Raw genomic sequence first — 15,473 nt, 5'->3', positions numbered from 1 at the left:
TAGTTTAGTGGAAGAACTGTGCAGAATAATTGTAAAATCTCCCTCAGGTTTTAATGAAACCATGTTTTCTAAAAACTCTGACAAATATTTACTCCAAATTAAGATCCAAACACGTCTGCAGAAAGAATGGGGTGGTATTAAACTACAGTAACTGAAGATTTACGCCCAGTAACGGAATTACGGTAACAAAATTCCATCATGTGTAACTGATCTGTACTATACAAAAACGTATAATTATGGATATGAATGTCATTCTCAGGTTTCAGCACTGCGCAGCACAAAAAAGCACAGCAGATTACAGTACGATATACTGTACTCTACTGTATGTATTGCACTATCCAAACTTGTGAAACATACAGTAGCTGTCAAAATTTTGGACACACCTACTGATTCAAGGCTTTTTATTTATTTTTTTACTACTGACTACATTGTAGAATAATACTGATGAAATAACACATATGGAATCATGTAGTAACCAAGTGTTAAACAAATCAAAATATATTTTATATTCTTCAAAGTAGCCACCCTTTGCCTTGATGACAGCTTTGAACACTACTGGCATTCTCTCAACCAGCTTCATGAGGTAGTCACCTGGAATGCATTTCAATTAACAGGTGTGCCTTGTTAAAGTTAATTTGTGGAATTTCTTTCCATTTTAATGCGTTTGAGCCAATCAGTTGTGTTGTGACAAGGTAGGGTTGGAATACAGAAGACAGCCATATTTGGTAAAAGACAAAGTCAATATTATGGCAAGAACAGCTCAAATAAGCAAAGAGAAACAGTCCATCATTAATTTAAGACATGAAGTTCTGTCAATATGAACCATTTCAAGAACTTTGAATGCTTCTTCAAGTACAGTCGCAAAAACCATCAAGCGCTATGATGAAACTAGCTCTCATGAGGATCACCACAGGAAAGGAAGTCCCAGAATTACCTCTGCTGAAGAGGATAAGTTAATTATTAGTTAACAGCCTCAGAAATTGCAGAACAGATAAATGCTTCACAGAGTTCAAGTAACAGACACATATCAACATCAAGTGTTCAGGGGAGACTGCATGACTCAGGCCTTCATGGTCGAATTGCTGCAAAGAAACCACTACTAAAGGACACCGATAAGAAGAGACTTGCTTGGGACAAGAAACACGAGCAATGGACACTAGACCGGTGGAAATCTGTCCTTTGGACTGATGAGTCCAAATTTGAGATTTTTGGTTCCAACCGCTGTGTCTTTGTGAGATGCAGAGTAGGTGAACGGATGACCTCTGCATGTGTGGTTCCCACCGTGAAGCATGGAGGAGGAGTGATGGTGCTTTGCTGCTGACACTGATTTATTTAGAATTCAAGGCACACTTAACCAGCATGGCTACAGAAGCATTCTGCAGCGATATGCCATTCCATCTGGTTTGCGCTTAGTGGGACGATCATTTGTTTTTCAACAGGACAATGACCCAAAACAACTCCAGGGCTGAAGGAGAGTGATGGTACTGCATCAGATGACCTGGCCTCCACAATCACCCGACCTCAACTTGCTTTGAGGACAATACAGTGCCACTGACACGGCCCGCTACCAAAACCTGCGGGCTCTCCTTCACCGCAGCCAACGTGAGTAAAACATTTAAACATGTTAACCCTCGCAAGACTGCCGGGCCAGACAGCATCGCTAGCCACGTCCTCAGAGCATGTGCAGACCAGATGGCTGGTGTGTTTATGGACATATTCAATCAATCCCTATCCCAGTCCGCATGTTCCCACATGCTTCAAGAGGGCCACCATTGTTCCTGTTCCCAAGAAAGCTAAGGTAACTGAGCTAAACGACTATCGCCCCGTAGCAATCACTTCCGTCATCACGAAGTGCTTTGAGAGACTAGTCAAGGACCATATCACCTCCACCCTACCTGACACCCTAGAACCACTACAATTTACTTACCGCCCCAATAGGTCCACAGACGACGCAAACGCAATCACACTGCCCTAACCCATCTAGACAAGAGGAATACCTATGTAAGAATGCTGTTCATCGATTAAAGCTCAGAATTTACCACCACAGTAACCTCCAAACTAGCCATTAAGCTCGAGACCCTGGGTCTCAACCCCACCCTGTGCAACTGGGTCCTGGACTTTCTGACGGGCTGCCCCCAGGTGGAGAGGGTAGGAGACAACATCTCCACCCCGCTGATCCTCAACACTGGGGCCTCCCAAGGGCGCATTCTCAGCCCTCTCCTGTACTCCCTGTTCACCCATGACTGCGTGGTTATGCATGCCTCCAACTCAATCATCAAGTTAGCAGACGACACTACAGTGTTAGGCTTGATTACCAACAATGACAAGACGGCCTACAGGGAGGAGGTGAGGGCCCTCGGAGGGTGGTGTCAGGAAAATAACCTCACACTCAAAGTCAACAAAACAAAAGGAGATGATCGTGGACTTCAGGAAACAGCAGAGGGAACACCCCCCTATCCACATCGACGGAACAGTAGTGGAGAGGGTAGTAAGTTTTAAATTCCTCGGCGTACACATCACAGACAAACTGAAATGGTCCACCCACACAGACAGCGTGGTGAAGAAGGCGCAACAGCACCTCTTCAACCTCAGGAGGCTGAAGAAATTTGGCTTGTCACCAAAAACTCAAACTTTAACAGATGCACAATCGAGAGCTCTATCACCGCCTGGTACGGCAACTTCTCTGCCCACAACCGTAAGGCTCTCCAGAAGGCAGTGAGGTCTGCACAACGCATCACCGGGGGCAAACTACCTGCCCTCCAGGACACCTACACCACCCAATGTCACAGGAAGGCCAAAAAGATCATCAAGGACAACAACCACCCGAGCCACTGCCTGTTCACCCCACTATCATCCGAAAGGCGAGATCAGTACAGGTGCATCAAAGCTGGGACCGAGAGACTGAAAAACAGCTTCTATTTCAAGGCCATCAGACTGTTAAACAGCCATCACTAACATTGAGTGGCTGCTGCCAACATACTGACTCAAATCTCTACCCACTTTAATAATTAAAATTTGGATGTAATAAATGTATCAATAGTCACTTCAAACAACTTTATATAATGTTTACATACCCTACATTACTCATCTCATATGTATATACTGGACTCTATACCATCTACTACATGTTGCCTATGCCATTCAGCCATCGCTCATCCAAATATTAGATATGTACATATTCTTATTCATTCCGTTACACTTGTGTGTATTAGGTAGTTGTTGTGGAATTGTTAGATTACTTGTTAGATATTGCTGCACGGTCAGAACTAGAAGCACAAGCACTTCGCTACACTCGCATTAACATCTGCTAACCATGTGTATCTGACCAATTAAAAATGTATTTGATTTGACCCAACTGAGACAGTTTGGGATGAGTTGGACCTAGGACTGTTGCGGTCACCATATCACCGCCACACAGGCGGTCACGAGTAGAGGTCGACCGATTATGATTTTTCAATGCCGGTACCGATTATTGGAGTACCAAAAAAAGCCGATACCGATTAATCGGACGATTTTTAAAAAAGTATTTGTAATAATGACAATTACAACAATACTGAATGAACACTTATTTTAACTTAATATAATACATCAATCAAATCAATTTAGCCTCAAATAAATAATGAAACATGTTCAATTTGGTTTAAATAATGCAAAAACAACGTTTTGGAGAAGAAAGTAAAAGTGCAATATGTACCATGTAAGAAAGCTAACGTTTAAGTTCCTTGCTCAGAACATGAGAACATATGAAAGCTGGTGGTTCATTTTAACATGAGTCTTCAATATTCCCAGGTAAGAAGTTTTAGGTTGTAGTTATTATAGGAATTATAGGACTATTTCCCTCTATAGCGTTTGTATTTCATTAACCTTTGACTATTGGATGTTCTTATATGCAATTTAGTATTGCCAGTGTAACAGTATAGCTTCTGTCCCTCTCCTCGCTCCTCCCTGGGCTCGAACCAGGAACACAACGACAGCCACCCTCGAAGCAGCGTTACCCATGCAGAGCAAGGGGAACAACCACTCCAAGTCTCAGAGCGAGTGACGTTTGAAACGCCATTAGTGCGCTAACTAGCTAGCCATTTCACATCGGTTACACCAGCCTCATCTCGGGAGTTGATAGGCTTGAAGTCATAAACAGCGCAATGCTTGAAGTACAACGAAGAGCTGCTGGCAAAACGCACGAAAGTGCTGTTTGAATGAATGTTTGAATGAATGCTTACGAGCCTGCTACTGCCTACCACCGCTCAGTCAGATACTTGTATGCTTAGTCAGATTATATGCAACGCAGGACACGCTAGATAAACTAGTAATATCATCAATCACGTGTAGTTAACTAGTGATTATGATTGATTGATTGTTTTTTTATAAGATAAGTTTAATGTTAGCTAGCAACTTACCTTTGCTTACTGCATTCACGTAACAGGCAGTCTCCTTGTGGAGTGCAATGAGAGGCAGATGGTTATAGCGTTGGACGAGTTAACTGTAAGGTTGCAAGATTGGTTCCCCCGAGCTGACAAGGTGAAAATCTGTCGTTCTGCCCCTGAACGAGGCAGTTAACCCACCATTCCTAGGCCGTCATTGAAAATAAGAATGTGTTCTTAACTGACTTGCCTAGTTAAATAAAGGTATGTAAAAAATAAAATATATATATATATATTTTTAAACGGCCAAATCGGTTATGAAAACTTGAAATCGGCCCTTCCGATTAATCGGTCGACCTCTAGTCACCAGTCATAAAGCAGTCAAATTCCACATGACTGTTTAGTCGCTAATTAGGCTTTTCCAAGCTCTGATGCTGCTGATGGTCATTAGTAGCCTACCAAACTTGCTAACTGTCTGGTACTCAGCACTCTATTGTCACTAATCACTCTGAAGTCAATGCAAATATATTCGAAAATCTAATCAAACACTTCATGAGAGCCCATGAGCTCATGTTGCGCAACATTTATATAGGCTATGCAATTGCGGGAGAAAACGGAGTGATGGCCGCTAATAAAAAGACGAGGATCCATCAGCGTTCTATAGGCTAGACCTACTATGTTAAATTCTCAACTTTCCTAATATTAAGCACATTGCTTATATTTACAACAGTATAGCCAATCTGGTTGGCATGAAAATAAACCACGGGGAAAAGTGTCTTCCATTTGCTATTTAAGTGCATAGATTAAATGTATTTTTCCCGCTGCCCACGTGCATGATAATTGACACAGGTGCATGATAATGGTCCAATCTAAATCAAAACAAATTTCACACAATAATAGCCTGTCACTTATCAGTTGTGAATGATGCGGGGAATTTTTTATTTTCTTTTGCTACTTTTTCTAATCATAGTCGCACATTTCATGTAGCCTAGCCCATAGGCCTATGTGTTTTAATAAGGTTTGGATCACAACAAAGTGGCCAAATAACTTCTTCAAGTTAAACACATTAATCCACTTTACAAGGGATGTTGAGCTTAACTGGCATATATAATCAGCGCGTTGACTTTCAAGTTTGGGGAAGATAATTTCCACCATAAAAATGCACCTTTATAATAAATTGCATTTGCGGTCACTTTTGATAACGGTGTATTCCACTATTGGAACATTTGCATTTATAGCCTACTACTATGTGCACATTTCTGCGCTTATAATGTGGAGAAATAGCCAAATAGTTTATAAACATTTTAAGCTAAACGTTCTGATCTGTTGCGTTAGCCATAATGCATTAAAAAAAAGTTTGGGGATGCTAGTGGATGTATTAGTTTGGGATCTATCACATCCCACAACAGTCCCAGACTATGTTTGGAATATTTCTCTCTCGCACAGAATAGGTTAACTTTGTACTATGGGGGATAGCAGATTGACATAGGCTAGTGCTTTTACTGTTCGTTAGGCCTACTCATCTTGTTGTTTGACGAAAAGTAAATGTGGACAGTTCTTCCAATATCTTCAATAAGCACCTCGGAATTGGATAAGGACGTGCGATGTGTCTGTCTTCACTTGTAGCCTGTGAGAAAGACCTGATCAAGTGACGGAGAGCCATGTGAGTGAGAGGCGCTTCGGATTGCGCAGCACACTCAGGGACAAGGGCACAACGTAGCACTCCGGCCTGCAAAAGGCATGGATTGTTTAGGGTGCATTACGGACACAAAGGGGATGCCGCCGTGAAATTCGAGGCATTATCAAGTGCTTGTCAAATTGTGAATGAGAGACTAGTGGTGCGTGTACAGCCTGTGCAAAAAAACAACAAATTGGAGCTAATGCCTTTCAAGCAACTTTTTTCACCGTACAGCCTTACAATGTATTAAAAAATCAAAAACATACAGCCCAACGTTTGCAGAACAACTAAAGTTAATAACTCTAAATTAAGCATATAGGAATACCTATTTATTTGTTAACCTCAACACAGAATAGCCGCATGTGGGCAATCCCTCAAATCGTTTGGAGAATATATTTATATTTTATTCAGCTTTGTTCAATTGTATTCTTCATGCTATAAAATGTCACGGAATTATAAGCAAATCTTGTCTGTTAAATTAACTAGTGTAGCCACAGCCATTTAGCATATCCACATACGGACAACTGATGGTATGCTATTAAATTCTTCTGAAATAGACTACATTTTCTTCATATCATGCTTCTTTAGACCGGTCTAAAATAAATCATGGATATATTGTGAAGGTGTAGGCTATATTACATGGATTTATTCAACTTTTTAAAATGGCTTGTAGGCTGTGCGTGGAAGACAGGAAATGCTAAATGTGTTTATGTTAATTAACGGTCTACTACCATGAGACTGCCAGTTATTTGCTTAACAATCACCGGCTGATGAAATTTCGTGACCACCATAGCTCTACTTGGACCGCAAAGTGAAGGAAAAGCCGCCAACAAGTGCTCAGCATTTGGGAACCCCTTCAAAAAGCATTCATCATGAAACTGGTTGAGAGAATGCCAAGCGTGTACACAGCTGGCTACTTTGAAGAATCTCAAATAAAAATTATATTTTGATTTGTTTAACACTTTTTTTTATTTTTATTACATGATTCATAGTTTTGATGTCTTCACTACTATTCTACAATGTAGTAAAAAATAAAAACCCTTGAATGAGTTGGTGGGTCCTTTTGACTGATACTGTACGTCTATGATAGGTTCAGATTTGGTCCAGTACGGTCCGTCCGTGGACGTTAACATCAAAGCCAGGGTGGACCTACCAAATTGCGACTACTTTTCAACGTCCATGGACGTCCAGTGTAGGTCGGTCGATGCTCAGTGTGTGAGGATGCTGGTTAAAGTAAATGGAAAAATAGTTCTCATGGCTAGGTGTCAGTAAGAGCTGAGAGAGGTGACATTAACTGGAGAGCAAGAGATAGAGGGAGGGGGTTGTCCAGACTCAGACAATTTTAACACTTTTGCTTTGACCACCAGACAACAAAAAGACAATGAAAACTGTTATGAGCTGAACATAACAGTATGGCAGTGGAAGGGAGGCCAGTAGCAGGTGACCCAACTGTGGTTTGTGAATATTATTATTTCCCATTGTAGCCAATTCAATTGCAGTAATTCCGTTACTGCTTTCTATGGTATAATCGTTACCAATTTCGTAACAGAACTACGAGATTTAATCACTTAATAATGCATAAACAATGGCTAAAATCACTATAACTAATTGGTAGGTCTATCATTACTTGTTACTTCTGTGAACTTTTATTATCCTCCCTCCTCACGGGGGACAAAATTGAAAATATCTTAACATTTGTGGATTTCTGGTAATGGAATTACATGGCACAAGGTAATATTTCTTAAAAACTTAGATGGTAAATAATTTCTCCAGAACGAAATATAATTGCTGATATTAGTTAGCAGGGGTGTTTACATCAACATTAGTGTGTTTTGATGCATTTCTGATACCTTTTACATATTTTTATCCAGAAATCAAAGCCTTTGCTTATGCCCAATTAAGATTGAAAATCGTTAAAAAAAATGAATCTATGCCATCACTTCTGCAAAACATACTCTTAACTTTCATTTGACACCCAATTTTTTATGTACCTACTAACTTAAGTTGGAGCTCATCGGTTATTTTCGATGGAAATGCCCCTCTTCAATTTCACTTATTTAGACTAGGCCTAGAAAAAGAGTATGAAGATGAAAAACAGATGCCTTCATCAATCATTTAAATCAAGGTGAGGACGGAGAACCACACAAATGTAACGATGCAGGATCCTATAAAACTTGCATTAAAATGGCCGACATGGGCCTGCCATTGATGACGTCAATGCAGATGACCTATACAGATACTATAGAGAGATCCAGGCTAATTCAATAGGTTAAAAGCCTCTCCATTTACCTTGCTGATGCCCTGGGGAGGAATTAACTGAAGTGGATGGGATTCCTAAAGGTGGCATGTCCCTGTCAGCACCCCCAGTGTTGTGTGTGACTCCTCCTCTGTAGTGGTCATGTGTCATGGGTGCCTGGTGACTTTGGTCATAGTGTTGGAGGACTGGGGCTTGGACCGGGGAGAAGAAACCAATTAAGGCAGAGGCAAATATATCAAATACACAAATTGACAAGAAAAGTGGATTGACAAGTGTCTCAAAACGTATTCTGTACGGACATTCTCAACAGTACCAAGGAGTTGACTGTACCTGCATTACCCTGGCCGTTGACTGTGGCTGGTTGGCCGGGTGGAGCCATGCTATACCCAGGGGGAACCACTGCAGTAGATGCTGGGTGACTGGTGTCATTTCCTGGGGCGTACTGGTGGAGGGGAGCGCCCATCAGGTTGGGAACAGCTGCTGGGCCGGTGGGAGCCTGGGAGGAACGCAATGTACCGTACTGGCTGCTTCCCGGAACAGAGGGGTACGAGACAATGGGATACAGGGGAGCACCTGGGCTGGTGGGGGGTGCCAAAACCAAGTTTGGCTGCTGGGGGTGGTGTTGCGTTTGGGAGGTAGGGTACTGCTGCTGTCCATAGTAGGCCCCAGGCTGTGCGTATGGGGCTGGTTGTTGGAATGAAGGTGCATGTTGGGGGTTTGGAGGGGCAGCGGAGGTGGGAAGAGTGGTGGGGGTGCCATAGGGCAGAGAGGGAGGGTGGGAGCCTTGGGTTGCTCCGTATGCAGAGGGGGCTACAGTAGGTGCTGCAGTGGGCTGCAGCAGCTGCTGGTGGCAGTAAGCACTGTGATCATTGTTCGTGATTGGAGCTTTTTGGGAGGCAGGGGCACACTGGCCTGGAATGGTTGGGTTGCCCTGCTGTTGAGGCCCGGCTCCATAGTACCCCGTCAAAGGATATGTGGATGGGTAAGTCTGCCCCCCTGGACCTGAAGAGAATAAGAGTTGATGTTAGAACAAAGGGGTTTGGGGTAAATTAAACATTGATGCCGATTATTGACAAGGAGGATATATGATTATCATAAATAGTGTGATCATCTATTATCAAAAGTATTACCTACATATATATTACTAGCTAACGTTACATAATAAATATTCTATAGAAATTATCAAACATGTCAAAGTCATCTAAGCAGCAACCCAAGAGTAAAATACTTTAGATCTGACTGGCCAGCTGCCGGTGTAATGATGACGCCCTAACGTTACTAGCTAGTGACAGATTTAAAATGCCCAAGTAAGCCATCTAGCTACAGTAGCTAACTAGCCAAAGATTCCTCCCACAAATGGACCCCGTGGATCCTGGCTGCATTAGTGAAATAAACAAAGAATACCAAATCAATTTGTGAACATAACAAATATTACCACAAATAAACTTGGTTGTTTAAGATAGCTGGCTAGTATGGCAAACTTGAATTGATACTAGCTAACGTTAGCTAGGTAGAAATTCTCGATTTCTCTTTTAAAAACGGAATTGTCGGTTTTAGTAATAACGTCATAATTTACGCAACTAACGTTAGCTAGCTAAGCTAATTACCAAACGCAACAAATATCCAAGCAACAGGCTTTCACACAGCCACATTAGTTAGCTAGTTATTTCAACCACTGGCTAGTTTAATCTCCACGGCCTGTTTTACCATTCTGATAGGGGGGTGCTGCTCCACCATTCGGCGTTGAATTCAAGCTGTGACCGAGAGAGGTTTTCAGGCTCGTAAAACCCGGCGCAGACATCTCTTGGTCCCACTGTCCTTTATCGACAGAAAGGCACAGGGTGACAAAGACACATGAAAGGCTGTCACCAAGAGCAGTACTATTCCCATTAGCTAGGTGTTCGTCTGGTGTTTTTGTGAACCCGCTGCCGTAGCTACCTCCAGCTCGGCTTGTTGTCTAGCTATGATGAGGTTCATCCCAATTGAGGCGATTTCGGGCGCGTTCGTAAATTGTCTCCAGTGTGTCAGAGTGCGTAAATTCAGTGCGCTGTTAAAATGTCTGTTCGTATTTTCAGAGGCTACTTACAGACACAAATGAGAGAACACCTCACTGAACATTTTAATTGCCCAAGAAGAGTTGGTTAAACTGTTTTCAAATCAAAGTTTTATTTGTCACATACACGTGTTTAGCAGATGTTATTGCGGGTGTAGCGAAATGCTTGTGTTTCTAGCTCTAACCGTGCAGTAATATCTAACATGTAATATCTAACAATTTCACATCAATACACACAAATATAAAGTAATGGAATTAAGAACATATACATATTTAGATGAGCAATGACAGAGCGGCATAGACTAAGATACAGTAGAATAGGAGAGAATACAGTATATGCATATGAGATAAGTAATGCAAAATATGTCAACATTATTAAAGTGGCTAGTGTTCCATTATTAAAGTGGCCAGTGATTTCCATTCTATGTATATAGGACAGCAGCCTGTAATGTGCTAGTGATGGCTATTTAAAAGTAGGATGGCCTTGAGATCGATTTTTTTCTCAGTCTCTCTGTCCCAGCTTTGCTGCTGACCTCACCTTCTGGATGATAGCGGGGTGAACAGGCAGTGGCTCGGGTGGTTGTTGTCCTTGATTATCTTTTTGGCCTTCCTATGACATCGAGTGCTGTATGTGTCCTGGAGGACAGGTAGTTTGCCACTGGTGATCTATTGGGAAGATCACACCACCCTCTGGAGAGCCCTGCGATTGTGGGCGGTGCAGTTACCGTACCAGGCGGTGATACAGCCTGACAGGATGCTCTCATTTGTGCATCTGTAAAAGTTTGTGAGGGTTTTAGGTGCCAAGCCACATTTCTTCAGCCTCCCGGGGTTGAAGAGGCAGTGTTGCACCTTCTTCACCACACGGTCTGTGTGGGTGGACCATTTGAGCTTGTCAGTGATGTGTATGCAGAGGAACTTGAAGCTTTCTTCCTTCTCCACTGCAGTCCTATCGTTGTGGATAGGGGGGTGCTCTCTCTGCTGTTTCCTGAAGTCCACGATCATCTCCTTTGTTTTGTTGACGTTGAGTGAGAGGTTATTTTCCTGGCACCACACTCCCAGGTTATATAGAGCATTAGTGACTGTAACTGTGCTGCTGGCAACAATTTTTGCCAACATTTACTGACACGTCATATTCAACAGGTGTTGCGCGTGCAAAAATTCATCAGTTATTATGTGCTCTTGAACACTGAAATTAGAATAGATAGCCAGAGGAAATTTACAAACGCACCCTGTGTGAAGCTGCTGTTTCTATGTGACGAGCTACAGCTGGCATAACGGCGCCAGCTTGTTAGTAGGCAGATGTGCAAGAGATATAGGGTGCTTTCGTAAATTCACTCTGGCTATCTACTCCTATTTCAGAGCGCTCTCATCTGAGAGTACCAGAGCGCAGAATAACATGAATTTTAGAACGTGCAACACCCGTTGAATATGACGGGTGTCAATAAATATTGGCAAAAAAACATTATTAAATTGTTGCCAGCAGCACAGTTAGTCACCAACGCTCTAGATAACATGAAACAGTCTAACCAGCTCTGCCACTCTAGGTTGAATTTACAAACGCACCCATAGATGAGATGGATCAGTGTTGATTAATCAGAGTATACTTCTAGCCAAATCAGCACCTATTTTTTTATGTTCAAAATATTGAATATGTAATCTCTAAATATAGGTTTTTATTGAACAATAGACAAGGTCATGATATCGGCGACATACATGACACCTCTGATCATGTCACATGTAATATATAGTGTCTAATGTTAGTGCATTTTTTACTTCAGCCATTCAAGACCCATTCAAGGCAAGCTCATAAAATAACTGTGATGTTGAGGATTCCTTTAATACAAATAGACACTAGCGGTTTGTCACCACAACCACATTTGGGTCTGTTGAACCAGGATTGTCAAAACCATGAGGGTAAAGTTCCAGGTAAGGTCTCTGCTTAGCGCTGTTGAACGTTTTAAAACATCACAATGCATCCTGGGGGATCCTGGGCCGCCCATCTGTGCACTCACACTCCTCTCTCTGTGTAGGTGTGGCAGAGGGCTCTTCTCCCTGGCCCTTGGTCTGGCAGGTGGGACAGCAGGCGGTGTGGCCCCCCTGTCTGCAGGCAGAGCAGGAAAGGACCAGCTGGCAGCAGAAGTGGGTGGAGCACAGCTGGTACTGGTCCCACGGAGAGCCGCAGTATCTGCACTCTGCAGAGGAAGGGGAGAGGACTATTGATGAATAGGTCTCTCATTCTAACAGGAAGGAACTTTTTCTTTGGGTTGGCACATAAGCTCAAAAACTAGACTTCTGCTTACATTAAAAAAAGCACTGTGATAATCAGAAAGTCCTAAGGGCAATTCACAGTTTATACAGACCAGAGATGATGTCACTGTTGGAGGAGATGGCATAGCGCTCGTCAAACACAAACAGTTTGCCGCGATAGAAGCCCTCAGGGAATTGTTCCATGTACTTATGAATGCCACCTTTCAGCTGATAAACATCCTTACACACATCCTGGAAGTAGGAGAGAAACATACTTTTAAACATTTGTTTAGGTTGAGCTTTTGGGTTGGATGAAGCATGTTTGTCATGTTTCAATGAGACACTGTCACTGAAAGGTAAGTTTACTTTTGAGCGGAGATAGGCTGAGCCGCGTTCACAGCGAATGCCGCCGGTACAGTACATCAGGACCTTCTTGTCTCGAAAGAGATCAAGGTTCTGGTCAACGTAATCGGGGAAGTAACTGAATTTTCGGATGTTGGGGGCCAAACATTGGCTGAACTGCCCCTGAAAGCAAAAAAAATATTTGGTACATTAAACTGCCATTATTATTACTCTATATGATAAATACAAATATTCCTACAGAACACAGTGGACATATGCAGTCAAATCCAATACTTACAATTTTACTCTCATAGAAGTTCCGGCAGTCCAGCAGTATTGTATCATTGCAAGAGTCACCTTTAGACAAAAGAGCCTCCACTTCTTTGTGGAATTCTTCAGGTTCCAGGTGAGCACCTAAGTGGAAAAAACAGAGGCTTAACTCAGGGCCATATTCAACCATTACCAGTTACTGGTTCCATTACGTCAAATAACATATCCAACGCAGACATACGCCAGACACATGTCATAGGCCTACCGGCTAGTCTGTAGGAGAGGGCATCTGGGTCCACTCCCATTGGCACTATTTCCTTGTAAACTCCAACTCGAAGGTTAGAGAAACACTCTGCACCCCCATCACTGGTCTAAGGAGACATTGAAAACAATAGTGAATGGATCACAGAGAAACATTTGTAAACCTTACCCCAAGCCTTTTTCTGTTGTCAATGACTCCAGCCAAGTCATAGACTGTTCTCTCTGCTACCGCACGGCAAGCAGTACCGGAGTGCCAAGTCTGGGACCAAAAGGCTTGAATAGCTTCTACCCCCAAGCCATAAGACTGCGAAAACAGTTATTCAAATGGCTACCCAGACTATTAGCATTGACCCCCTTATTTATTTTTTTGCACTGGCTCTATGCACTCACTGGACACTCCAACACACACGCGCATATTGACGCCACACACACTTTCGCACTCTTCACATATGCTGCTGCTACCCTGTTTATTATCCATCCTGATTGCATAGTCACTTTTACCCCTACCTACTTATTACCTTGTACCGCTGCACATTGACGTGGCACCGGTACTCCTTGTATATAGCCTCGTTATTGTTACTATTTACTTTTTTGTTAAATGTTCTTACTTTTTTTTAACTCTACATTGTTGGGAAAGGACTCGCAAGTAGGCATTGCATGGTAAGGTCTACACATGTTTTATTCGGCACATGTGACAAATAATTTGATTTGATATTGTTTTTACCTTAAAGTCTTCTTTTTCCATTATCTTGAAGATGGGATGGGAGCACATTGCCTTTATGTACAAGTCCGTCGCCACTTTTGTGCCCCCAACTGTTCCATTTATCCCCTCTGTTGCCACCCTCACCTACAGAAATGGTATTATAACTGAATAGAGTACTGAATTATAAAAAGGAAAATCATCATATTTTTATATGCCAGGATTGTGTCATTCTGTTACCTTGCCAGTTAACTGGAGTTTTTCACAAAGGGCCTTCTGCCAAGCACAGATGAGCGGTGGATCTGCCAGCGGACAGTAGCAGTAGAGCAGAAGAACCTCACCTGGGCCACTTTACATGTTACAAGAACCAGAGCATGAAAATGTATTAATTTCAGAACACTATAAGATCCACTGTAATGACTCAACACTGAAAGAGCCCACGAGGAAGCCCTACTTGTGTAGTTGGTCATCGGTGATGTGACTAGTGTCAGGTATCCAGGAGAAGATGTCAACTGGCTCTTTCTCTGTTGATTGTTGTTGTGAAGCAGCTTCTTTCTCATTCAGGCTCAGTAGAATCTCAAATGTGGACTTGGTAAGCTTCTGAATGTCAGTGTCATGAGTCCTTGCCACATGTTTGTGGATAGAAGGAGGTTCCTTAAAGGTCTGGCCACAGCAATTCCAAACTGTTGTTGGAGACTCTGCCATGTCATGATATGAAGCTATTTTGGATGCCACGAATGTACCAAATGTCTGCAAGATAAGATATGTTTTCATTATGGCATACTAAGAAAATAAACGGAGTGGATAAAGCTAGCTAATAAGATAGCTAAAGTTACGTTTGTTACACTCACCCTCCTCTTACAGAATGAGTAGTACCTTCGTAAAGTTGCAGAAAGTTGGGGTTTCTCTTGTTTAAAACCATGGGGTGCAATGGTGTCAACATCTATGTTAATTAACTCATCGCAAGCCATAACATCATCGGTTGTCATGTCAATGGTTTGCTAAGACAAGAAACTGACCAGCTAGACGGTTTCTAGACTCAAGTCAAGACTGCATTTTCTTCCGGTTTGCTAGGAAACGTTAACCAGCCTACTTAGCTACCACATTTTACTTTAACTATGTCAGTAATTAAATTAGTTAACGAAGCAATACAAATTGCCATAGAAATCAGTTTACCAACAAAAATGTAGCTGAAAAGTAACAGTTGCTAGCTAGGCCACACCAGTGATGAGAAACGAGGAACAAAACACAAGAATGTCGGAAGACAAATTAAGTACACAACCAAGTACGTCCGGTCAACCTCC

At 42.3% G+C, this 15,473-nt stretch overlaps 1 protein-coding gene and 1 pseudogene across 2 annotated transcripts; both read right to left on the bottom strand.

Annotated features, from left to right (window-relative positions):
• The window catches only part of LOC139366325 (protein transport protein Sec24B-like), a 33,722-nt pseudogene extending 23,426 nt beyond the window's left edge, over positions 1-10,296 (bottom strand).
• Positions 10,297-12,007: 1,711 nt separating this feature from the next.
• On the bottom strand, positions 12,008-15,469 carry LOC139366324 (thiosulfate sulfurtransferase/rhodanese-like domain-containing protein 2). Of its 2 annotated transcripts, XM_071103683.1 has the most exons (9): positions 15,021-15,469; positions 14,624-14,919; positions 14,410-14,518; positions 14,194-14,316; positions 13,474-13,579; positions 13,237-13,352; positions 12,963-13,121; positions 12,710-12,848; positions 12,008-12,541 (listed from the first exon to the last, which is right to left on the bottom strand). In XM_071103683.1, exons 1-9 carry the CDS (start codon positions 15,156-15,158, stop codon positions 12,315-12,317), a joined length of 1,413 nt encoding a protein of 470 aa, XP_070959784.1. In that variant the 5' UTR covers positions 15,159-15,469; the 3' UTR covers positions 12,008-12,314. The 2 variants fall into 2 exon arrangements, with proteins under 2 accessions (XP_070959784.1, XP_070959786.1); XM_071103685.1 differs by lacking the exon at positions 14,194-14,316 and having other exon boundaries at positions 15,021-15,435.
• Positions 15,470-15,473: the final 4 nt, after the last annotated feature.

Source organism: Oncorhynchus clarkii, chromosome 14 (genome assembly GCF_045791955.1).
Source record: "Oncorhynchus clarkii lewisi isolate Uvic-CL-2024 chromosome 14, UVic_Ocla_1.0, whole genome shotgun sequence".
NCBI classification, from domain to species: domain Eukaryota; kingdom Metazoa; phylum Chordata; class Actinopteri; order Salmoniformes; family Salmonidae; genus Oncorhynchus; species Oncorhynchus clarkii.
Note: the sequence above shows the minus strand (reverse complement) of the source record. Positions and strands in the feature narration are given on the sequence as shown.

Bases quoted from the DNA above. Each gene is read 5' to 3' on its own strand.
- LOC139366324 (XM_071103683.1), bottom strand. From the start codon at position 15,158: ATGACAACCGATGATGTTATGGCTTGCGATGAGTTAATTAACATAGAT. The intron at 14,920-15,020 runs GTGAGTGTAACA...CTTATCTTGCAG, and splicing joins ACTCATTCTGTAAGAGGAGG to ACATTTGGTACATTCGTGGC. The intron at 13,122-13,236 runs GTAAGTATTGGA...TTTTGCTTTCAG, and splicing joins ACTTCTATGAGAGTAAAATT to GGGCAGTTCAGCCAATGTTT.